This window comes from Macaca mulatta, chromosome 1 (genome assembly GCF_049350105.2).
Source record: "Macaca mulatta isolate MMU2019108-1 chromosome 1, T2T-MMU8v2.0, whole genome shotgun sequence".
Taxonomy (NCBI): Eukaryota; Metazoa; Chordata; class Mammalia; order Primates; family Cercopithecidae; genus Macaca; species Macaca mulatta.
In genome coordinates this window covers 107,831,541-107,857,940 of record NC_133406.1, presented here as the reverse complement: position 1 = coordinate 107,857,940, position 26,400 = coordinate 107,831,541, and the positions used below count along the sequence as shown (strand labels likewise).

The window sequence follows — 26,400 nt, the reverse complement described above, 5'->3', positions numbered from 1 at the left end:
GTCTCAAAAAAAAAAAAAACAAAAAACAAAAACAAAAGACAAAAAACAAAAGAAACTATGAAGTCTTAGTCTTAAATCGGTATAACACTTTGGAAAATGGTTTGGGACTCTATTTATTGAAATTCAATATCTACTTACCTTAACATCCAGTAATTCCATTCACAGGTGTACAGTCAAGAGAAACACACATACAAATACAAACATACAAAGATAAGTACATAAGGCTTATAATAAATATTCATAGCAGCATTTTTCACAATGGCCTCAAATGACTAAAATAACAATAAAAAATAGACCAATTCTCTCTCTATATATGTATATGTATATGAGTTTATATGTGTATGTAATTATCAATTAAATGGAATCTTATGTAGTAGTGAAAATGAATAAACTACTGCTATGAAACAAGGGCTGATTTCTTTTCTTTTCTTTTTTTTTTTTTTGAGGCAGAGTCTCACTCCGTCACCCAAGCTGGAGTGCAGTGGCCCAATCTCGTCTCACTGCAACCTCCACCTCCCAGGTTCAAGTGATTCTCCTGCCTCAGCCTCCTGAGTAGCTGGGATTACAGGTTCATGCCACCATGCCTGACTAATTTTTGTATTTTTTTAGTAAAGACGGGGTTTCACCATGTGGGTCAGGCTGGTCTTAAACTCCTCACCTTGTGATCCGCCTACCTCAGCCTCCCAAAGTGCTGGGATTACAGGCATGAGCCACCGCACCTGGCCACAGATTTCTAATTATGTTCTACAAGGCCTTGCCTTGTCCTTCTATCGAGGGGACCCCATCCTGCCCTCTGAAGACTCTCTGTACTCCAGCTACACTGGCCTTCTTTCAGTCCTCAAGCAGGTCAACACCTGCTGTCATAGGGATTTTCACAGTGTTCCCTCTGACTGAAGGTACCTTTAACTCCTATGCATTTTTCAGAGCTTAGTGCAAGGGTCACTTCCCTATGGAACCCACTTTGACCAACACCAACTCTAATTCGTGGCTTATGTTAATGCTCCTTTGACACATGCTGCTGAAGAACCATCTTCCTTTCCATTAGAGCATTTGTCTCAATTAATTACATTCATAAATTTTCCTGTAAGAAAAATATCTACTTTCCCTTTAGAATATAAGCTGTATAAAATTTGGATTTGTTTTTAACACCTTGTTTTATCATAAGAACCTAAAAGCTTTCCTTGTACCTATTAGCAATTCAATAGGTATTTACTGAATGGATGAAGAAATGGATGGATGGGTGGCATGTTGGCTCCTCACTAATGCCTACAAAATGCAGTTGTATACTTTGGCTGGGCTCCTCCACATCTATGGTCAGGTTATATGTTATTGTGAAAAGCCAACTCCTAGTCCTGATTTTTAAAAAGACCATGTAACAAGATGGTCGTGTTTAATGACTTAAGGCACTCTCAGGCAGAAGAGGGCCTGAGAAATTATTAGATGTCATTTCTGATAGAATTTGAACAACTCTGGGCTGAAATAGCAAGGCAATCACTTTGATTTTACTAAAAACAGAAACGATACTGTTTTATGAGGTAGTAGGTACTCTGTCATTACCTTTCAAAGATCAGAAAGTGGTTGACTGTCTGACAGGGATATTGTAGCAGGATCTCTGCTCTAGAAAGAAGTTACACTAACCTTCTAATGATAAGTTAGTTCCATGCAACTGGTTTCAGAAAGGTATGCAGATAAAGTCTCTTCTATGTTCACAGCATTGGCGAGAAAACAGCATCAAGGAGGCCAAGGGAATCAACCTACCATTCTACCACATCACATCAGCCATACTTCATCTCACACACAGTGGTACCAATATTTGTGGACAAGCTTGTCTGCCCACTATAAATCTCTCATTTGCCTTAATAATCAGGTGGACATTGTTACTGATTATCTCATTTATCATTTTCAGCATTTTATTTTAATCTTGCAGGACTTCTGTAGACTGTGATCACATTTTCTCTTTGCTTCCTTTTTCTATGCTTATGAATCCTTGTATTTTCTCATCTTGCTTCATACAAAAGCTTCTCCTCTCTACTAATTATTGCCTCTGTCTTCATTAAAGATTCTCCAGGTATCTTCTACCTTCCATGGGGTGAGGTTGTGAGTAGAAGAGCATATAGCACTCTACATGCAGACATGCCATGGCAACAGAGAAGGATCACTTAACCAAGAATGATAGTAACTGTTCAAAAAAATGAAACAAAAGTTTTTCATACAATAATAGAAATAGCATGGACACACAAAAATTTCCTACATTCAAAAGAGGCCTAAGTATGTCCACGGATGGAATTTGAGAGCGATGAAGGAACTCAGTTGCCTTCTTGTAGAGCATGCAGGAAGCATACTTTGTGTTTTGTTGTTGTTGTTGTTGTTGTTTGAGACAGGGTCTCACTATTGTTGCCCAGGCAGGGGTGCAGAGGCATGATCTCAGCTTACTGCAACCTCTGCCTCCCGGGTTCAAGTGATTCTCGTGCCTCAGCCTCCTGAGTAGCTGGCATTACAGACGCCTGCCACCATGCCTGGCTAATTTTTGTATTTGTAGTAGAGACAAAGTTTCACCATGTTGACCAGGCGGATCTCGAACTCTTGACCTCAAGTGATCCACCTGCCTTGGCCTCCCAAAGTGCTGGGATTAAAGGTGTGAGCCACTGCACCTGGCCCAAAAGCATACTTTGAATTCTACAACTGTTACATTTGGAGACTCTCATTTGGGACAGCCTCTGGATGATCTACTCCTGAGTCTCCAAGTTAGTCCCAAACTGGATCTTTTTTAGCTAAGTAGAATAACAAAATCCCAGAATCATTAGAACAGCAAAATGGGGAGAAGATTGTAGAAGGGGAAATTTTGTGCTATCCTGGTCAAAGAGAAGAATTAATTCTTGATTTATTGCCAAAATAGAAGATATTTCTAAATATCTCAGCCTATGTTTGCCAATAGATTCCTGTCTCATCCCAGATAAGAAACACAGGGCAGCTGGTTACATGGAAGTAACATGGGTAGTTACCGCCATCTAAGGGCCATCTTAAAGAACTACACCTTCTAACTTAAAGCCTGGGAAAACAACCACTCCTTTCTCATTAGTGCCTTAGAAACTACCTCACAGTTTACATCTGTATAGAATTATGGACCTACATAGTATCACTTATGTGGCTTCATTTAACCTTCTTATAAACCATGTGTGAGAAGCCATGTCACCGTGTTGTACACCCACAAATGCTATTAAAAGCTGTTGTAATCTTTGCTGTTACGGTTTTACTTTGAATCCTAAAACTGTTGCATTTGGAGACTCTCATTTGGGACAGTCCTGGAGTGATATGCTCCTTTGTTAGCTCTTTTTTGTTCTTCAGACATGAAGCCGGGACGTATCAATTGTTCTTGGTAAACAAAATCAGGAATTTAAACTAAATGTATATAATTCAGATGGAGATGATGAGTGATTTATTGAATAATGTTAAAAAAGTCTTTTTGCTGTGGGTAATTTATACTGTCACTGGAGATAGAGAGGAGAGAGAATCCCTGAAGGAGGATTCTCCCTCCCTGAAGAAGGAGGAGATCATCCCCTAAAGAAAGCAGCATAGTCTGGGACCATAGAAAGATAGGGACATGGAGAGAAATAAACAGACTGTGTGAAGGAAAAAAAGGTGCTCAATATCCTGGTTTACAATTTTCCAATGCAATAATTTATATTTTTGAGACTTCAGTAGAATGTGAGAGCATTACATACTGTGGAAATGGAGTTGGGAAAAGTTAACTTTGAAATTCTACATCCATATTCACTGTAATTGAACTGGAGACAAAGATGGGCAAGGAGAAAAGATGATAAATGGAAGTGGTCACCCTAAAGGCTGGAACAAGAGATGCAAACCAAGGCTGGAATGGATTTGTGGAATTTGTAACAAACACTTCCTACAAGTGATTCTCAGTAAAAGGGGGCAAAGAGACAGGTGCACTAAGTTAGCAAACAAATTCCAACAGTGTGCACTGGGGGTCATATCCCAGGGACGCCATGAAAGGAAAGGCCCAGGCTTGGCAGAGAAAGGGACTGGGCAGGTGCGGGACTACCACATTACCTTTCTCCTTCTCTTCCTGAAGACGTTTTGCCAAAAGCATATAATTCAACTTCTGAAAAATAAGAATGGTCTTCTTCACTGCAGTCACTGCACCAGCATTTTGAATCATCAAGTTAGCTACTTGTATTCTGTTTGCAGTACGTAGTTTGCCTGTGGCGACATTAAACTCGTCTGAAAGAAAGAACTTAAACCTATCCAGTTCCTCATCAGTGATGTTATCCAGGCCTGTTAGCAAGAGTATCTCCTTGTATTTACTCTCCATCTGACGACTTTGGGATCAACCTATAAGGAATCCAAAGCATGTAAGATTACAACACCAAAAGGGATTCTACATTCAAAATAAAGCAAGGTGAGCTATTAATATTTTTAAAGAAAAATAAACAAAATGTTTGCAGTAGTAAAAGAGATTTGAATGGGACATAGGTAAGAACTTCTTAAGCAAGGTGATCCCTATTCCTGGGAAAGACATCTTCAGAAAGTATACAACACCTCTGGAATTCTTAGAAAACAGGATACATCAGCTGGGCATGGTAGCTCACGCCTGTAATCCCAGCACTTTGGAAGGCCAAAGCGGGCGGATCACCTGAGGTCAGGAGTTTGAGACCAGCCTGGCCAATATGGCAAAACCCCATCTCTACTAAAAATACAAAAATTAGCCGGGCGTGGTGGTGGGGGCCTGTAATCCCAACTACTCAGGAGGCTGAGGCAGGAGAATCACTTGAACCAGGGGGCGGAGGTCACAGTGAGCCAAGATCGCGCCATTGCACTCCAGCTTGGGCGACAAGAGCAAAACTTTGTCTCAAAACAAACAAACAAACAAACAAAAAAAAAAAACACTACAACAAAAAGGAAACAGGATACATTTTCCTTTTATTTTTAAAATAGATTTATCGAGGCATAACTGGCATACAACACAGTGCATATATTGGAAGTATACAATCTGATAAATTTTGGCATATACATATACCTGATGAAGTGCAATTAATCAATTTGTTCTTTCATGGATCATGCTTTCACTGTCTTATTTAAGAAATCTTTTCCAATCTCAAGATGAGAAGATTTTATGTTTTCCTCTAAAAATATTATGGTTTAATCATTTTATTTGGGTGTATGTACCGTTTTGAGTTATTTTGTATATAGTATAAGCAATGACTCAAAGTTCATTTATTTTTCATATGAATATGAAATTTCCCAGAACCGTATATTAAAAAGACTATCCTTTTTAACGATTTTTTTTACCTTTGCAAAAATCAGTTGTCCAAATATGAGTGAGTCTATTTCTGGATTCTTTATTCTGTCCATCAACCTATTTTTGTATCTTGTTGCCAAAATCACATTGTAGTAATATAGTTGTTTATGTATAGTATCCAAAATAATACACAAAACATTATAAATAATAATTCAAAAGTTTGTAACTATAAGATTAATATGCAGAAATGCATTCCTTTATTCTAGCACCACTCCAAGAGTGAAAAAAATCACGTAAAAAAGTAATTTCCAATAGCAACAAAACTACAAAGTACATAAGAACATCTAATACAATATATTTAAGAGTTTTAAAGGGAACCTTATAAAACTTCATTGGGAGATTTAAAAGACCTACTTAAGTGGGTGTATGTGTGATATTTTAAATGGGAAAACTTGATAAAATGAAGACAGCAATGTTGTCAAATTAATCTATAAACTCCCATCCAAAATCTCAAAGGGTTTTTCATAGAACTTATCAGAATGATATTAAAACCTAAATGAAAAAAATAAAGACAAAAACCTGCAAAACATGTTGAATTGTTTATTAGGATGTAGTATCCCTACTACTAGGTATCAATACTTACTACAAATGTATAATAATTAAATCGATATGGCAGTTGCATAGAGAAAAATGAACTAATAAATAGAGTGTGGAAACAGGACCACATGTAAGTTAAAGCATGGTACATAATCAAAGTGGCGTTAAAAATCACAAGGAAAGAATGGCCAACTATAAAAAGTATTCAGTCAAATGATAATATTCGGGGAATGATATATTTGGCCTTTCTCTTATATCATACACAAATATATATCTGGCTGGATTAATTATCTAAACAGAATAGTAATGATGTTGAATAAAACACAGAATTTCTCAATACATTGAAGTAGAAGGAGGTTTCTTAAACAAGGCACAAAAAGGACAAGCCAGAAAAAAAAACAAACTTTGTCAAATGTGATTGCATGCATATTCTTAATTTCTTTGTAGGAAACACACACACACGTGCACACACACACACTAAACAAAGTGTTTATATAAGGCAAAAACTGGGCAGATACCTGAAATATACATATATATATATATAGCTAATAGAAGTTTTGCTTTTGGAATACATGGAGAACCATGTATCACTAAGAAAACAATAAACAGTCTATTTGAAAAGTGTGCAAAAGATGTGAATGAGCAATTTGCTCAAGTATCCAATAAACATAAAAAAGATGTTTGACATTATTAGCAATTAATGACTTCCAGAGCAGCAACATATAAAGTGGAAGAAATAAGCCGAAGAACAGGAAAAGATGTCTATGAGCTGAAAATAACTGATTGTGAATTTTAGGGAAGCTTGAATACCACCATCAGTAGAGTCAATGTTAATAAATTCTAAACTATCACTGTTAATGGCCTCATAATGTTTTTCCTTATATGCTGGTAAGGGCTGGACAAACTCTACTTATACATGTAGAGTTCATGAGTGAAAATTAAAACTATTATCAGGACCATTTTCAAAATAATAAATACATTAAAAATATTTGTAATGATAAAGCCATCCAAATGCCCCCGTCCTACTGATGAAAGCAAGGAAGGACACTACCTTTGCTGACTATCTACAATCAGCTTGGCATGATTCCTGCTTTCCTACTTGTCTATAAGAAACTAATCTTCCTATAAGCCTCTTATATAATAACAATCACATTTTAATCACATTTTAATAAGATTGACTCATCATTTTCTCTGAAGTTACGTTGTCTTATAAATGAAAAACTTGCATTTTACTTCATAATATCTGTTAACTTAAAAAATGCTTGTATTTGCTATTGGCATAAAAGTCAGTCTTACAAACAGGCTGATAGATAAACCCCAACGGGATCTGAAGCTTAAGGAACACCAGCTCAGAGACACCAGAGGACATGGCTAAAGTGAGTAAAAGATAAATGAACCCATCCTTTCAGAGCTCATGTCCATTTTCCCAGGTTCAAGTTCTCAGAGGGGTGCATAGCATGGCTGGCATTTCCTCAGTTGTCTTTTTCAGCGGAGAAACGGTTCAGTCTCTCCTCTCTAACCCAGCTCCTCCATGGTGCTTACCTCCTGATCCCTGGGGCGATCAGCAAACCGGGTCTGCCACCTTCTCTTCAGAGAGCTTAACTAACAGAGGGCTCAGGAGAGCATGCCCAAATAACCTACGTGACTTTCAAAGCCACAAAGACTCTGACACTTCTGAACAGCTTCACACGTACCCCTAATAAACACTTCCTGTCACCCGCAGGCCCAGTGTGGGTAGGAGTGACAACTGGAGCTCTCATTGGCTGAGCTGGTTTGGGTTCTCACTAGCAGCCACAGAAGAAAATTTCTATAGAAACTTGTATCTGAGTCATGCCACATAGTTACACTGATTGGAAACAGAAAGTGGCTAGGAAACTGTAAAAAATGACCGAAGATGACTTAGTGATACGCTTTGTGACTAAGGGGCCTGGTGATGACATTTTTTTCTGGTATAAACAAGCACACTGATCTCAGAGGGTATCTACAAGCATTGCCAGTATGCCAGTGCAGCTTCTTGTCTTCAAAGCATAAGAGAATCTGGAAATGAGACCAAAGTGAAAGTATAGACATTCTATTGTGGAGCAAAAGCAAGGATACCCTCAAGGGACGAGTGCAGGCACTCAAAGATTGAGTCACAGGCAATGCGGTTCATGTACTACATGAATAAGCACAATGAAGGTATGGGGTACTCTATGATAAAAAGGAAGGCTTTTCTGGGAAATGGGCGGGCAATTCCCAGAATCGGGGTGCCACCCTTTTCTTGACTAAAGATGGTTAATCCAGAACTGTCATGGCGTCAGGTGCATGATGGGAGTGGGAATTCCCCCATGGAAGTTTTATGATATTAAGGCACAATGAAGCTAAGGGTCAGCAGTCAGCCAAGTTTTCGACCATCTTGGCTTTAACCAGTTGCAGCCGGTTTCTTCTGTGTTACATTCTCATCTGTGCCTAAGTAGGAAGTTTGCAATCTGTCTTCGTTGTCATAGCCTGTTGTAACAGTTCCTGTCTACTAGTGGGGCAGTCCCTCTGCTAACCATTTTGACCCCATTTTTATTGCTTGTAGCCACATGCAAGTAATCGTGCCTCATTCCCTCACTGACTGCTTGCCTCAAAAGCATATATACAGTCTTTCTTCCTAACCAGGCTCCTAACCCTAAACTCAGAGCTTGAGGGCTTGATTCTAGTCTGCAATTTACTTGAGGTTTTCCTTTTTTATTCATTGAATTAACAATTATGCACTGAACATCTAATACGATGTATTAGATTCTGAGAATATAAAAGTTAGTAAGACAAAGTTCCAGATGTTCAGCAGCTCTGCCAAGTCATGGAAACAGACATGTAATTTAATAATCACAATAGGACATAATGATAAGTGTTATAATTAAAGCATGCTCAAGATGCGATGGGAGCAGAGGAAGAGCACCTAACCATGCCCACGTAATCAGCCCAGAGCTGCAGGACCTCCTTCACTTTCTGCTGCAAGGCTTATTTCTACACTTTTGCCAGCTGTCAGCTCAAATAGCACCTTATCTGTGGGGCTTCTCTGACCAGCATGTTCTCTACCTCTTCACCGCATTATTTTTTCCCACACGTGTTACTGACCACCATCTGACATACCGCATATGTCATTTGTTTGTTTATTCTCTGGCTCATGCTCCTAAAATGTAACACACATGAGGGAAGAGATTTCTGCCCACTGGCTCACTGCATCCACTTCACCTGATACAGTGCCAGGCATAGAGAAAGTGTTCAAAAAATATTTGTTGAATGAGTGAATGCATGAGTGAGTGGATCACACAAGGCAAAAGAACACCAAAGAGAACAATATGTAAGAATTAAAAAAGCCTGCGAAGTGTATGAATTTGGTAACCTACTGAGTAAATGAGAAAAAGCTCCCTGTTGAGGGAGAACCCAACAAGCACCACCCCGGAGAGGCATAGTGATTTGAGGCTTCAAGTCCTGTAAAAGGTGAGTTAAGTGATTAAACTGGGGAGTGGTCTCAATGAGGAGCAGGTACACTGCTGCACCCAGGGCAGACAGACAAGTGCTCATCCTTCAGCTTTGTTTTACCAAGAAATTTGATCAGAGAGATACCCGACTGGGTGACAAGACACAGAAAGGAAAGGAAGCAACTGTGCTGAAAAGGGAAGTTTGTTAATAGTCTCACAGAGAAAAGTGGGATCCCCAAGCCCTTTCCCCACTGACTCCTAGAGTACTGACAGCAAGGTTTACGCCATAAGCAGAAGACTGGAGGATCCCACTGTAGCGACTGGCCCAAGAGGGGAAAAACTCCCACCGTTACTGACATTTTGAGTTTTTCCAGCATGAAGACTCAGGCCCTTTCGTGCTAATCCTATAATTAAACTAACTCATAAATAAACCAGGCCAACACAAACAGAGTTCAATTCAGTTTTGTGTGTATATAGGTATAGATATTTCTTTCTTAAATATGAGTAAACAGATATAAATAACATTCAGAAAAGCCTCCAACTTAAAAAAAAAAAAAAACAGAAAACAAATCAGAAGAAGGAACTTAAACAAGGACAAAGCAGAGGGTAGAAGAAGAAATATATATGTGAGAGAGAAGAGAAGACATTGCATCCATGAAACAAAAAGACAGTGCTAATCCTTGTAAAAAATGAACAAATTAACAGGAGAGATTTTATAAATATATTATCTAAATGTGATAGCACAAAAGTTTTAAAGCTAATAGGGTGATAAAGTTGAAGAGCTCTTTCTAAAAGTATACCTAGAAAACAATAAAATGGAAAAACAGAAGAGAAAAGATAAGAGATATACAGGTTTATGCCAGGATGAATAATAACCAGCTAATAAGCATTTAAACAAGAGTGAGTGGAGAAAAAAGAAAGTTATCAAATAAATATCGAATGTGATGCATGAGAAAGAACACACACAAAAGCATGTCATTTCGCATTTTTTTTCCAGTTTTTTTTTTTTTTTTTAGTAGACTTTGTTTTTTAAATCAGTTTTAGGCTCACAGTAAAACTGAGCTGCAGGCACAGGTTTGCATATACCCCTTTCCCTCACACATGCACAGCCTCCCCATTATCAACGTTTCCACCAGGGTAGACCCTGCATAGACACATCATTATCACCCAGACTCCACAGTTTACATTAGGGTACACTTGGTGTTGTACATTCTGTGGGTTTGGACAAATGTATAATGGGTATCCACCATTATAGTATCATACAGGGTGGTTTCACTGCCCTAAAATCCTCTGTGCTCTGTCTAGTCATCTCTCCCCACAAATCCTGGCAACCACCCACTGATCTTTTTACTGTCTCCATAGTATTGCTGTTTCCGGAATTTCATATAGTTGAAGTCATACAGTATATAGCCTTTTCAGACTTTCACTTAGTAATCTGCATTTAAGATTCCTCCATGGGTGTTCGTGGCTTGATGGCTCATTTCTTTTTAGCATTAAAAAATATTCCATTGTCTCCATTTCTCTCAGTTAATCCATTCATATACTGAAGAACATGTTAGTTGCTTCCAAGTTTTTGCAATTATGAATAAACCTTCTATAAATATCTGTGGCATGTTTTTATGTGGACTTAATTTTTCAACTTTGGGTAAATATCAAGGAATGCAATTGCTGTACTGTATAATAACATATAATAAGAGTATGTTTAGTCTTGTAAGAAACCACTAACTGGTTTTTTATACATTGATTTGGTCAAAAAATGTTTATGGGCAAACGGAAGGTATCTAATAAGTACTGCATTGAACAGTTTTAAGAATAAGGAGAAAATCTATGACTCTGAAGACTTTTATATCTTGTCCACAGATTTCTTAAAAAGGTATGCTTTAGAAATAGATCATATAAAGAATTGTTCAGACTTGTTTAGTGATGCCTCAATTTCAGAACTTTTGTAAAGAAATCACAAGTAAAAGCAAACACCTCAAGGCAATTAAATGTTAATTTTTAAAAATGTATCTAAACAGTGATTTCCACACTTTAGCATGCATCAGAACTTCCTGGGGGAAGCTTGTGAAAATGCAGATTTTAGGCCTCACCCCCAGCATTTCTGACAAGTTCCTGGGTGATTCTGCTGCTGTTGGTCTTGGCACAACACTTAAGAGAACCACTGCTTTAATATCTAATCTCTGGCATTTAAACTAATAAGCAATGTCCATATGCCTTTGCATTTTCTAATAGTAAATAAACAAAAGAACAGTTCTGATATGCCTTCAATAACAAACTTTAAATCTTTAGACTCTTGAAATGTTCTACTTAAATGGAATAGAACCTATAACTTATTCATCTTGGCTCACAATGATTCCCATGAGTTCAAAAGACAGAGCCACAGGACAGTCTAATACCAGATAATCTATGACTTCATGAAAGCATTTGTTCACAAAATACATAGCTATTAGGGTACAGGGACGACCTTGCTTTTATCTTCTCCATGCATCTTCTCTATAGAAAATTCAATAAGAAATTATGAAGATTTTTATACTCAGAATGAGAACTCAACTTATCATGAATGTACACATAAACATCACAATGAACCATCATACTCAAGCCTCAGATTCAGGAACTTCTTAATCAGGGCAACAGTAATATTCCATAAAACGTATTTGCCCCATTCATTCTAATCACATACTATAATGAAAGAAATCCTGTTATTTGTGTGAATAAAATACCTTGCAATATAGGACTAATGTCTTTGTAAAAGGTATCAGCAAATAAATCAAATCTGTTGACCTGGGTCTGATTATAATGAAATGCTTGCATCAAATAAAAATCTTTGGAAGTCAAGTTGCAAACTTTCTAAATTTCCAAAAGTAGATAACCTGAAATAATGCTTGTCAGGAGACATGATAATCTGTAGGACCTCAGTCATCACATCCAATTTGGGAAATGCTTCAGAGCCCCTCTGACTGCAGAATAATTTTATTAATAACATTGGTACTGCAGAAGTCAAAATCCAGAGGCTCCTCAGGCTCTCGAGTATTGATTTGCAGACTGTCACCGTTCCTCCTTCTTCCAAAAATAGCATCTAAGGGTCACCATAACCTTGGTAATACATTCAAAGTGCAGTTAAAATCCCTGGCATAGGATTTGATCCAAAAATAAACAGTCTAAAAGGACAATTAAGTTAATTTGAAAAGTAACAGACTCTTCCTGACATGTAAACTCTTAAAACACTCCAGCCTTTGCAGTGTGGCCCAGACGCTAGAGAGCCCTTCCTAGCCAAGTCCCTGGAGAAGTAAGCTCCAGCTCCCTGAAAACAGGAGGAAGTGGAGCAGCTCCTGCCACTCTTAATTTTTGTTTTCAATTTCATTGATTTCGGCTCTAATTTTTTAAAACTGTATTTTCTTATGCTTACTTTGCATTTAATTTACTCTTATTTTTCTAGTTTCTTAATATGGGAGCTTAGGTGATTGATTTTTAGGTCTTTCTTTTTTTCTAGCAACATGCTTTTAAAATTACAAAACACCAAGGAGAGAGAAGATCCTAAAAGCTTCCTGAGAAAGAATAGATCATATCTGAGGATTAGGAATGAGAATAGAATTGGCATTCTTGACAGCCACACTAGAAGCTACAAGAGAGTGGAGCAATTCCTTTAACATTTGAGGAAAACAATTTTCAGCCTAGTCTTCTATACCTAGCTGATAATTATAATTACATGTACATGTAAGGAAGGAACAAAATTATTCAGGAATCTCCATGTCTTAGTTTGTTTGGGCCTCTATAACAAAAACACTATAGACTAAGTGGCTCATAAACAACAATTTATATACACATTTATTTCTCACAATTCTGGAGGCTGGGAAGTCCAAGATCAACATACCAGCATATTCAGTATCTGGTGAAGACTTGCTTCCTGGTTCACAGGGAGCCATCTTTTTTCTTTTCTTTTTCTTAGAGGCAAGGTCTTGCCATGTTGCCAAAGCTGGGCTCTAACTCCTGGACAGCAGGTGTGCGCCACCACACCTACCAAGATGACGGCTTTTTGCTGTGTCCTCACACGGCAGAAGAGATGAAAGTGCTCCCTGGGCACTATCCCACGTAGTATAAGAGTACTAATCCTACTCACGAAGTCCATACCCTCAAGATCTAATCACCTCCCCAAAGCCCCACCTCCTAATATCATCACATTAGGGGTTAAAATGTTAACATATGAATTTTGGCGGTAACACAAACATTCAGTCAACAAGGATGATGTCACCCCAGGAAAATGGTGACCAGAAGCCCTTGAACTTTGACTTGTACAGAGCTAGACTGAAACTTGTTCAAAGCAGGGGGACAGAAAGCTCAAAAAAGAATATTTCCTAAGGAAAAAGTGTGTGAAATATAAGTGTTGCAGGTAGTGGGTGGTTGCAGAGAAATTACCTGAATTTATTTTGAGAGAAATTTTACTATTTTGGATTTCTTAAAATAATTAGCAATAAGCACATCAAGATGGAATAAATTATTAAAGATGTGTCACTGACTTCAGAAAAAAATAAAGATGCATAAAGAAGGAATCTAACCATACTACATGGCTTAACGATTAGTTTTATCTAGAGAGTTATGGTAATTTAAAACACCAAACAATGATTTAATCAACAATTGTGAAATGACCATATTGGGAAAGTAGGAAGAGAGACAATGCACATGTATTGGTAAGATGTAGGGTTCCAACAATGTAAGAAAAGAGGTGTAAGAAAACCAAATTTGTATCTTCTATTGCAGCAAATCAATAGATAATGGAGTGGCTAAAATTGAAAACTAGGAAGATAACATATTATTATGAAAGGTTAAAAAACGTTGCCTCGAGTGAGTGGGAATTGGGAGTGGGAAGGTATGAGGCAGGGGACTACTCTTTTATTATCATCCTTGTAATATTGTTGAATTTCAATCAATAGTAATATAATAATTGAATGAAAATAAATTTAAAACATAAATAGCTCTACTAAATGCTCGCTGAAGTATCTTCCTATTCTAAGGCTCTATATTCTATACCATTTAGCTCTACTAAATTTTAGCTCTACTAAATGCTCACCAAAGTATCTTCCTATTCTAAGGCTCTATATTCTATACCATCCTAAGGATCTATATTCTACACTATTAATCCAAATATGATCTATGATAAAATATAATAATATTTCAGAAATAGAATTCATTACTTCCAGCTAAGTGAATTTGGAAAGGTCCAATTAAAGAAAATAACGCACTTGGACGATTCCTATTAGAAGGAATAAGAGTTTTAACATATGGAAATACAAAGAGTGCCAATGGAATTGAACAGTCAATACTTATGGACCACCTATATATAACCAATTATTGATGAGTTCTCTAGAGTCCCTGATTGCCTCTGGCACAGAGAGCTAACCTTTACCACTCAGCCAGTAAGCCAATAAGTGAGAGGTCTTTTTCACAGGTTATCTCATGTAACCCTACCACTCTATGTGGTAAAAATATTAACTGCAACCCATAAGTGAGGGAACAGAATTTAAAGAAGTTAAGTCATTTGCTCTAGAGTACCCTGCTAGTATGTGGTATAGTCAGAATTTAAACCCAATTATTTTCTAAAATTCCAATTCTCTTTCCATCACTCTGCCCTGTTTTTGGCATATTTGTACATAATTTATATATTCTATATAATGTGATCAAATGAAAAAAACCCTGGAGAGTCAGGGCCTTCCCTCTTCCAAGCCCTTATTTCTGGTTCTTGCTTACCACATCCTTCCCTTCTCCTTTCACACAGCTCAAAACACAGCTAGACTTTCTATTGGAGAGAAAGCAACTATCTTGAATTGCTCAAGATTCCTACTGCAAACAACATAAGCTATTTTTGATAGTTTAAGGAAACAGAAACTTTATTAAAAATATTAAACCCAGGCCAGGCACGGTGCCTTATGCCTGTAATCCCAGCGCTTTGGGAGGCCAAGGCGAGGGGATCACTTGAAGCGAGGAGTTCAAGGCCAGCCTGAGCAACAAACAGCGACCTTGTCTCTCCAAAGAATTTTAAAAATTAGCAGGGTGTGGTGACACATGCCTGTAGTCCCAATTACTTGGGAGGTTGAGGCAGGAGGATCACTTGATTGTCTAGGAGTTTGAGGCTGCAGTGAGCTGTGATCACACCACTACACTCCAGCCCGAGTGACAGAGCAAAACCCTGTCTGAAATACACACACACACACACACCCTCCTCAGAGATCATTGGAGAATCTGAAGGACTGAAGGAACAAAGTCAAGACTAAACTCACAGAATAAAAGAAAAACAAAAAACAAAACTGTGTTTCCCACACCTTCTCCCTCCACCGACATACACACACACCAAACCAGGCAACAAAACTATTCTGAATAAGTTCACTGTTTCTGTTCCATAAACATATAATGCCAAGACCTGACAACACTGCAATTGCTCAATCTACAGTACAACTGCCACTTCCGTATGTACTTTGCAATTGCTGCTATTGCCTAAAACCCAGATGTCTCTGAAGCCAGCTGCATCAGCAAGATGGAAACTCCATGGAGAGCCAGGTTCTCATGTTGATGACTTCTAAATCAAGCCCCCCTTGGAAGCATCTGACAGGGCAAGCCTAGGTCACCTGTGTCCATCTGGGTTGCAAGAAAAAGAAACTGAGAATTTGACTCCTGTCTTCTGCGTTGGGGACATGAGAATTATTACATGTGAATTATTTAAAAGATTCTGGGAAGGCACAAATGTGACACATGGCCACTAAAAACTCATTCAAGAGAGAGAAGGATTCCAGAATTACTCCCAGATTTCTGGCTCAGGAAAGTAGGTAAATGATAGTGTCATTACAGAGACAGGGAGCACCCAAGGAGGAGCAGGTCAAAGTAAGTGAGGAAAATGTGGGTTTAGCGCTGGAGGTGTTGCGTTTGAAGTGCCCATGAGATATGTAAATGGGGATGTTTAATTGAATATATGAGCCTGGAGCTTAGATAAAAGGTCAGAACTCCAGACAGTAACGTGGGCAGCATCCAAATACAGATGGCAGCCGATACTGCAGAACAGGATGAGACTGTCAGGAGAGGCCACCATGAATGAGAAGGGGGCAGGCCTCCAAGCCACGTAGAGCTCAGACAGCAAGTGATTGGGCTAAAGAGGAAGAGTCAAGAAGGAAGACTTACAAAGAAAGGTCAGAGCAGTAGAGAAAAGAAGCCAGACCTGGTGGAGTGCTGGAAGGCAAGGCAAAGAGTATTTCAAGGAAGACGACACTCAGTGGTGTACTGTGTACTTGAGTATTGCTAAGAGAGTAGATCTTAAATGTTCTCTCTCTCTCTCACACACACACACACACACACAATATGTGAGGTGGCAGACATGTTTATTAGCTTGATTATAGGATCATTTCACAATGTACACAAATATCAAAACATCACATTGTATACTACAAATACATACAATTTTTATTTGTTGATTATACCTCAATAAAGCTGGCGGTGGAGTGTGAGGGGAAAGAAGGATAGGGCTCAGATCTAGCAAATCCTGTTTCAGATCTAGGAAATATCCAACAGATAATTATTTGCTTCCACCAGATTTTACCCATCATTCTATGATGTTTAATTTGGTTTCCTCTACTTGTATTTGATCTCAATGTACTGAAACAGGGAGCAGGTAAAAAGACAACAAGGGTGAGGCAAAAATATTAATAAAAGCCAGACAATAGATCCTAAAGCTCTTCCAGCTTCTGAACCACTTATCTTTGTCCTCATTGTCAGTATCTCTCCTCTTTCCACCTCGTAAACATGGATGCTTTGTTTGTGACATGAGGCTGTCTCTGCTTTCCTTTTGGCCAGCTCATCAGAGAGCTCTGGGGCCAGACCTTTCCTGGCCTCCCTCTGCCCACATACACTAGGCTCCAGGAGAATCTGAACATACCTCACCCTCTACTTCATCCTCCTCCCCCATCTGGCTAATTCCTACTCACCTCCAGGTCTTTCTTTATATCTCACTTTCTCCAAAACTATTGTCAAATCCTGCAAGCCCAAGTCTGAGTTAAGTGCTCCTGTTGTTTATTTTTCCATCATCTCCAGGACATTCCATCACACCAAAAGTGGAAAGAAGTAAACTCACACGCTCGGGCACCATACCCGTGCAGGTTAAAATCCCTGCTCCACCCACTTGTGTGGTCTTGAGCAGGTCTCTTAATCTACTGAAGGCTGACAGTCCCTAATCCTAGAAGGTGTTGTGAAAATTAAGAATTTACACATTTAAAACACTAAGCAAAGTAACTGAAAGATAGAAAGAACTCAGTAAACTCTATCCGTTATTATTATGACTATCAATATATTGTTTTATGAGGTCTAATGTCTTGTCTGCCTTTTTCAGTGAAGTGTATAAACTCCTTGTGGGCAGAAACTGAATCTGTATAAAATAATTACAAACTCGAATCACCAAGACTCACCACCTTAAAACTCCAAGTGTACATTTAAAACTTTGTACTACACATTTTTATTTAAATGCATAATGAAAAATTCAACCTTTACATATCCTAAATCATTGATTGTCTTAGGACTCTAAGTACTTTCTCATTCTTACTTCCCTTTTACTGTTAACGGAACCACAACTCTCCCACTAACGTAGGCTCCCAACCCAACAGTCTCTACTTCTTCCCTTTTCCTTGACCCCTACACTACTCAATGTCTTTTATATGGACAATTCTAGTGATAGGGCTGAGTCAGGGGAGATGGTAAGGATGATGGCAGTCAGGTGAGGTTGCAATAAAAAAAAAAAAAAACAATGATCACCATGGCTGAGACTAAGGTAACATTTAAATGTCAGTGGAAGGAACCATATTTGTGCTGAACTGTGGAAGCATACCTGAAGACAAGGATGGGGGGATCAGGAGGATGATTCTGGTATTTACAGCCCAACATTTATATTAATCAATTATTAATAAATTCTTAAGAACCTATGATGCCATCTGTATGTTATAAAAAGCAATGCCAGGCTTTTCCTTTATTCTGGAAAGTTTTTTTTTTTTTTTTTTTTTTTTTTTTTTTTTTTTTGAGATGGAGTCTTGCTCTGTCACCCAGGCTGGAATGCAGTGGCGCGATCTCGGCTCACTGCAAATTCTGCCTCCTAGGTTTAAGCACTTCTCCTGTCTCAGCCTCCCGAGTAGCTTGGATTACAGGTGCCCACCACCATGCCCAGCTAATTTTTGTATTTTTAGTAGAGATGGGGTTTCACCATGTTGGCCAAGCTGGTCTTGAACTCCTGACCTCAAGTGATCCACCTGCCTCGGCCTCCCAAAGTGCTGGGATTACAGTCGTAAGCCACCACGCTGCCAAGTCTATTTTTTAAATATAATAGTGATAAATGGCAGAGTTTGGTAGATTTCTGCATTGCCAGAGTGATCCTTTGATCCCTAAGTTTTTTTGCATAATTAAAAAATTTTCAGTTTATTCTTACTTCTTTCCTGTTTCTCATTTAACAAAGTAGATGAAGGGAAATTACAAAATAGTGGAAAGACTTAATGCAACTGGTGATAAGTTGGGTCTCTAGGTGGAACATCGGGTGGACAGAAAAAGAGGAAGAGGCATAGATGAGGCACGGGATAATTTTGATGTTATCAGGCCTGCTTGAGGTCTGAGGGTGACTGAAGTGCCTCTGGAAAATGACTTTGAGGTGTGTCACAAAAGTTGTGTCTCTGACACTTGGATCCTACATCTTCCTGAACATGTGGCCAAGATGTTTTTTCAATAAAAAAACATGCCTTAGAACCATGAGAGGAAGGAATGCCAGGATTCAGGAGCTGCATGACTCAGCTGGGCCTGATGTTTGCTGCTTCATAATGTCAAGGGCATGACTTACAGCTTCAGTCTGGTTTTCCCCAATTCAATATCAAAACATATGCCTCAACAGAGGCAAATGATGTTCCTCCACCAAGCCCCATCTTCAATGAAACTGCAGTATCTAAATAACTGCAGCTTTTTCTTTCTATGTATTGATGTCTGATATGATTTAAATATTTGTCTCCTTCAAAACTTGCATTGAAATTTAATCCCTGATGTGGTAAGATTGAGAGGTGGGGTCTTGAAGAGGTGATGGGTCATGAGGGCTCTGCTCTCATGAATGGATTAATGGCTTAATGGACTAATGGCTTATGATGGGAGTGGGACTTGTGGCTTTAAAAGAAGAGGAAGAGAGACCTAAGCTAGCTCACTAAGCTGCCTGGGGTGATGCTCTCTGCTGCCTGGGGACTCTGCAGAGTTCCCACAAGCAAGAAGGCCCTCACCAGATGGGCTCCTCAACCTTGGACTTCTCAGCCTCCAGAACTGTAAAAAATAAATTTCGTTTCATTATAAATTACCCAGTTTCAGGTATTCTGTTATAAGCAACACAAAATGGACTGCAACAATGACTAAGAGCAGCTGTATTCACGGGTATCTCCATATTCACACTTTAACTTAGTTCATCACCAAACCCATTACATCTTCTTGCCTTCCTTTATCCTTTATTCAAAGAAAACACTGACTAGTTTCTTAAGAAAACTTGGTTAAGGACTGTCATTTGTATGAGATGGAAAATGTGTCTGTAGCCCGGGAGACCATTTCTGGCATGAGAGACCAGCTGTGAGCCCGGGAGACCATTTCTGGCATGAGAGACCAGCTGTGAGCCCGGGAGACCATTTCTGGCATGAGAGACCAGCTGTGAGCTTCTGACCTAGGTGCTTACAAGCATTATTTCAATTTAATATTCCAAACAATCCTGCAAAGTGAGTACTGTTGTTATTCTTATTTTATAGATGAGAAAATAGAGGCTTAGCAGTGTCGTGTGAATGGACCAAGGTCATACAATTAGTGGATGGTAGAAATAAGATTTGAACTTCACCTGGCATAACCAAAGCACATCCTCCTAAGCACTACAAAACACTGCCTCCTGGTGGCAAAATGAAGAAGTTCAACTCCATAACCAAAAGGATAAAAACCACAGTAGATCAGGAAATAGAAGCACAGGAAGTAGACATACAGCATGTCACTTGCTTGAAGAAGCCCTTGTGTTGGATTGTTTGTTCAACCCCCTTACCTACAGGCTCCCCTGCTTAGTTTCACTATCTGGTTCTTCCTTAAGAAGTTTCTTTCCTAGTTTCACTCTTTTACTCTCAGGATAGCTGAATGCAAAACGAAACAAGCAAACAAAAGAAAAAAAAAATGGGATCACTCTGCTTAGTTCTTTAAATTATGTACCAGTCAAAACAAAAATGGCCACTCAAAACATGTACCCTGACTCCCAGAATCACATGATCACAAGAATATACACATGGTTTTCTATGACAAAGTTATTCTTCTAGGCTTTCCATAAATCACTGCTCTTTCATCTCTGCCCTGCCTATTCTATTGGTTTTTAGTTTTAGTTCAGTAACTACTTGTTTTCAGTAACTGGACTGAAGGCTGTTCCATCTAGATCCCTCAACCCGGCAACCAAAGTGCCTATTCTCCCAGCTGCTAGAAGTGTTACAGCTGACACCTGACTCTGTGTTCCAGGACTGCCCTATGCTGAAGGGAACTGCCTTCCCCAAAGTTGCATCCTTCTGTGGAGAAAGCCTGAAACCAAAGATTGGTCTATGAGGAGGTTCAAGGTCACAGCCTTCTTGCCTCACTTAGGCATAACTAGAGGCCATCCCAGTTCTAGGGTTCGCAGGGGAATTGGCTGCAGCCCTCATTACAATTTAACTTCTCCCTCTGCCCAACCCATTTTCCCTCTCTCCTTTATAGATGTTACCAAGAGCACCCACTAATAAACTTCTTGCAGGCAAATCTAACAGTCTGTTTCTTGGGGACCCAACATAAGATGACATTTCAACTCTTAACTTCAGTCATATTCACAATTACTGTCACTTTAAATAAAGTGCAGGAATGCAGTGTAAAGATACATACACCAGAAAAGGATGTGAGTATAATGTGCAAAAATATACCACAAGGTAAAAATAATACATGAATTTAAAGTCTATGAATCAGTCTCTCTCGCATGCTGCTAGAAAGTGTGTGATTGCTTCACATTTCATAATTTTGTCATTGTAATTGTCACCCTGCCACTAAAATTCCATGCCTTTCAATGTTGTTTTTGTTTTTATCTCTAAATAAATGTCTTCTATGGACACTTCGGACCAAGTCCAAAACTTTACCTTAAGGTGAAAACTCTTATTATCTTTCCTACGAGGTTGTGTTTGGGAGGTTATTTGTTTGTCTTTTATTTTTTACCATGAGCTGTTTGTCTAGTCTACTGACATGGTAACTGAAGACACAGATCCCTCTGTCAGAGTCAGCATCAAACATGTGTAAGGCATGGTTTGACTCTAGGAAACCATCAGGGAAATAATTTTTGATCATTCTTTGAGTTAAAAATTGTCTTTTACATTGATGCTAAAGACTTTCCCTAAGCAACCTCTACCACATTAGCATAAAATGTGTGAGTTTCAAAGATTCCACCTCAAATGGCTCCCTTGTGTTCAGCACCATCACTCCCTCCTGGTATTCTTCTTCCTGTGTATCTTCCTATTGGCCTCTCTTCTCTTTCAGTCTCTTACTGAAATGGAAATATGAGAATGAAGGGGCAGGCTGTATGTGGGAAAGATGAATCACCATTAAAGGAGAAACCGCAATCCTAATGCTAGACTTGTAGAAATTGGCTTGTATGGTCCTGAGAATGGTAAAAATAATTAATAAAAATAACTTTAAATGTTACTTAATAAAGTAACAGATAATACAGCTAGAAAAGAGAATTATGGGATAAAGGTTACATTTTTTATATTGAGCCATTCTTGGTCTTATAAGTATAGAAGACAGAAAAGCTTGTCTCCAATCCTATTAATTCCTTAAAGCCATGTGTGGCATTACAACCACTGAAAAATGCTGGGTAGAGTCAGTCCACAATGACATATTTGTCACGACATGCTTTGGTAGGCTCTGCCTTTCCCTTTACTTATTCTAGGCTGGGTCCCTTTTGACTACTGTCATCAGTGAAGAGGAGGAGAAACTCCTCTGATTTCTGAAGATTCACAAGTTACAAGACTATCTTACATGCTTGAGGATGGCCAGCATGTAACTGGTGACAATGAATAAAATTATATACTTATAAAGTGCAATCGTTACATTATCCTGATCATCTCTGTTTTCAGAGCAATCTGTAGGATGGGATGAATCAAGGCAGCCAGCTGAAGTCCTGCCCTCTGGGTGCCCTTGGGGGAAGGTATTTGGAGAGTAACTCAGGGGGTGATGTGTAAGGAAGTGGTAAGAAATGTTATGAGTGTGTGTGTGTTCACTGACACACCAGCAATTGCCAAAGCAAAAACGGTGGCTTCGTCCCTCTCTACTGAAAAGGGCCTGCTTAGAATGGGGATGCTTCAACTGCCATCACCTATAAAAATATTGTAGCATGAAAGGGGCCTCAAGGACACACAGAACAGAAAGTAAATGGTATCCACTGGAGTCAGCAATGTAGCAGGGCCAGAAGAAACACAGGGTGACTGCCCAAGGGCATGCACACCCTAAACATAGCCCTATTTCTAATGTTCAAATTAAGGAAAAAAACAATTAAGTGAAATACTTAGGTGAGTCATCATATCATGAATTAAAAATTATTGAAATAAGAGGGCAATTATAACCTAACATGTCTAGTTCCTGATATTTACTGTAGGAAACAAATATATAAACTCATTTAAACAAATGACTATTCACAATTTTAACAGTAAAACATGAAAATATTATCTGAACATGCAAAACTAAGAGACTAACCACCAAAGTGACTCAGGAAATGATTCACCATGTTGCATAAGCTGAAAACAATTAAGTTACTACATAATATGTAGAAGATGACCTAAATTTTATAAATATATATGCAGCAGGAGTTTGTAATAGCAGATAACAATTTTAGCCCTAACTATGCATAAAGTTAAACTCCAAAATACATACTCCGCAATTACACAGATTAGAGACTGGCCCCTGTTCTTGACCCAGGTCCATATTATCAGACTGAAGGATGTTAAAGCTTATTTTCTAAGGAAAAGGAAGAACACGGTGAAGGGTAAGGTGGGAGAGGTGAAGCATAGGCAACCCCATGTCAGGAAGTGGAGAAGGAGGTGAATCCTCATGTCCTAAGTATTCTCTAGGCCCAGCCACAACCCGAAGAATAGGAACAATTGTTACCCACGTTCAGACAGAGAAACCAAGATGCAGAGGGAAGAGGATAGGTTGCTGGCCTGAGGTTACAAAGCTTTACGTAAGTAGAGGAGTCAAAATTTGATACCAGGGCCTGGGCACACCGGCTCATGCCTGTAATCCTACAACTTTGGGAGGTGGAGATGGGTGGATCAATTGAGGTCAGGAGTTCGAAACCAGCCTGGTCAACATGGTGAAACCCCGTCTCCATTAAAAATACAAAAAAATTAGCTAAGTATGGTGGCGGGCACCTGTAATCCCAGCTACTTGGGAGGCCAAGGCAGAATTGCTTGAATCCAGGAGGCAGAGGTTGCAGTGAGCTGAGATCACACCACTGCACTCCAGCCTCAGCGACACAGTGAGGTTCTGTCTCAAAAAATAAATAAATAAATAAATAATTGGATCCCAGAAAATGTATTTCCAGAGGCTGAAATCTTAACCCCATACCAACCGGATTCTGCAAAAATAAAATACTGAAAGCACATTAACCCATACAAATACACGAACACACACAACTTTGCCACTTACTAATAGAAAAGAAGTACTAATGACAGCATATATATAATTCTACAAGATCTAGCACGATACTTCAATTCCCCTTCCTAGCTATATAATATTAAAAGGCATCTAAATCTCCTGAGGGTCAGTGCAGTGACGTAGACAGAACACATTGAATTCTGGGAGAAAAATTGGATTTAATATTTCCTACAGATTAACAAATAGGAAATCTTACTCACTACTGGTAGCATAGGGAGATACAACTTGTTTGGAACATAATGTTATATTATCTATTAATTTTGAAGATGCATACATCTTAAGACACAGCACTCCCAGTCCCAGCGAAACTTTTCGCAGCACTGTTAAAGCCAAAAAAGAGGAAACCTGTCAAAGGGACAAATAAATTGTGGCACATTCATGGATACTCATGTGCTGGAATACATTACAGCTGTGAAAATGAACTGCAGTTATGATATAAATGAAGATCAGCAAGTTACAGAGGAATGTATGTCACATTTTATTTCTTTATTTAAATATATATATATTTGAGACGGAGTCTTGTTCTGTCGCCAGGCTGGAGTGCAGTGGCACAATCTGAGCTCACTGCAACCTCCATCTCCCAGGTTCAAGTGATTCCCCTGCCTCAGCCTCCCAAGTAGCTGGGATTACAGGTGCCCATCATCATGCCTGGCTTTTTTTTTTTTTTTTTTTTTGTATTGTAGTAGAGACAACCATGTCGGCTAGGGTGGTCTCGATCTTCTGACCTCGTGATCGCTCGCCTCGGCATCCCAAAGTGCTGGGATCACAGGTGTGAGCCACTACATTTGGCATATTTAAATTACAAAAATGTGTAAAAACTTAATATATTGTTCATTGTTATAAAACTTAAAAGAAAAGCAGAGAGATAATAAGACACAAAATTAGGTGTAACTTCAGGGAAGTGGAAAGTGGCTAGAAACAGAGGACACACAGGAGCTTCAGAAATAATGATAATATTCTAATAGGATAATATTCTATTAGAATATTCTATTCTACTGCAAACATAATTGCAGTTTTTGCCATTTAAAAGTAATGGCAAACACCACAACTACTTGTGCACCAATCTAATACTAATATTTCATAAATTGGGTGGTAGGTACATCACTGTTCGTTGAGCTGGTGTACTTTTACACCTTAAACATTGTTTAAAAGTATTCTGTATGTAGTATTCAACAATTTTAAGAAATCAAGGCCGGGTGCGGTGGCTCAGGCCTATAATCCCAGCACTTTGGGAGGCCGAGGCAGGTGGATCACTTGAGGTCAGGAGTTCGAGACCAGCTTGGCCAACATGGTGAAACCTCGTCTCTACTAAAAATATAAAAACTTAGCTGAGCGTGGTGGCATGCACCAGTAATCCCTGCTACTTGGGAGGTTGAAACTGGAAAATTGCTTGAAACTGGGAGGCAAAGGTTGCAGTGAGCCAAAATCGCACTACTGCACTCCAGCCTGGGTGACAGAGTGAGACTCTGTCTCTGAAAAAAAAAAAAAAAAGAAAAAGAAATCAAATGTTCTCACGGAATTTTTTTAAGTATTAGTAACTTAACATACCATAAAAATTGTTTGCAATGATTTATGAAGATTTACATTTAAAAAATCAACTTTCCAAAACTCAGAATGTCATTTTACCTTTTTGCTTTGTATGTCTAATTTATTTGGGGCCAATTATTCTTAGTCTAGGCTGTTTATGCAAAAAAGGTAAAAAAAAAAAAAACTGAATATCAAAAAAATTATTATTTATTTTATTAAGGCCATTTCTTTTTGTCTGTTACAAAAGCAATTTAAATCATTACTGAAAAAAAAATCCAGAAAAGGTAGCCAAACAAAAGCAGACAAAGAACAGCACTCATAATCCCACCATCCAGAGAGAGAAGCACTACAGGTATTAACTCTTCTGCAGAAATCCCTTCAGATCATTTTCACTGCTATCCATAAATTAATGTAATTATGGGAAGTGCTTATTTTTGTTGTACATGCGCTATAATCAAGCATTAGAGTCAGTCTAAATCAAAAGGAAGAAAACGTTTAAATCTATCCCTTCTCTCTTTGTCTCTGTATCCTAAGAGATTTGTGAAATGATTCAGCCGTTTCCCCAAGGCAGGAAAAAAAATAAAGCATGGATAGAGAATAGTTTTTGTTATAAATGTCAACTCGAATCAATTTGGTAGTGGTTGCACGAGCTCTGTTTTGAGACACTTTGTGAAAATGTACCTGAGCTATGAATTCTCAGTGCTGAGGGCTCAGGAAGAGAAAGGTGAATGAATCTGCCACCCCGGCCTACAGGGCCTCTGCTTACGTGACAGCTCCCTCTGTTACCTCTGTTTTCCTAGCTACGTGCTCAAGAATGCTCTCTGCTATGTTCTGCAC

At 38.7% G+C, this 26,400-nt stretch overlaps 1 protein-coding gene and 1 pseudogene across 8 annotated transcripts in view; both read right to left on the bottom strand.

Moving 5' to 3' along the window:
- The window catches only part of AIM2 (absent in melanoma 2), a 131,215-nt gene that overhangs the window by 13,167 nt on the left and 91,648 nt on the right, over window positions 1–26,400 (bottom strand). For 3 of the 8 annotated variants that reach the window (XR_013396463.1, XR_013396462.1, XM_001117183.5), the window contains exons 1-2: window positions 7,397–7,530; window positions 4,069–4,350 (exon numbers count right to left, since the gene is read on the bottom strand). Coding sequence is in view for 3 of the 8 variants with exons in the window: in XM_001117183.5 (XP_001117183.4) it covers window positions 4,069–4,330 (262 nt within the window). In the remaining 5 variants the exon portion in view is untranslated. Of the gene's footprint in view, window positions 1–138; window positions 2,180–4,068; window positions 4,351–7,396; window positions 7,531–26,400 lie in introns of those variants that run through there. The other 5 variants (XM_015112746.3, XM_077941514.1, XM_077941522.1 and 2 more) reach the window with 4 other exon arrangements.
- On the bottom strand, window positions 11,898–12,531 carry LOC114670291 (cell cycle checkpoint protein RAD1 pseudogene; annotated as a pseudogene).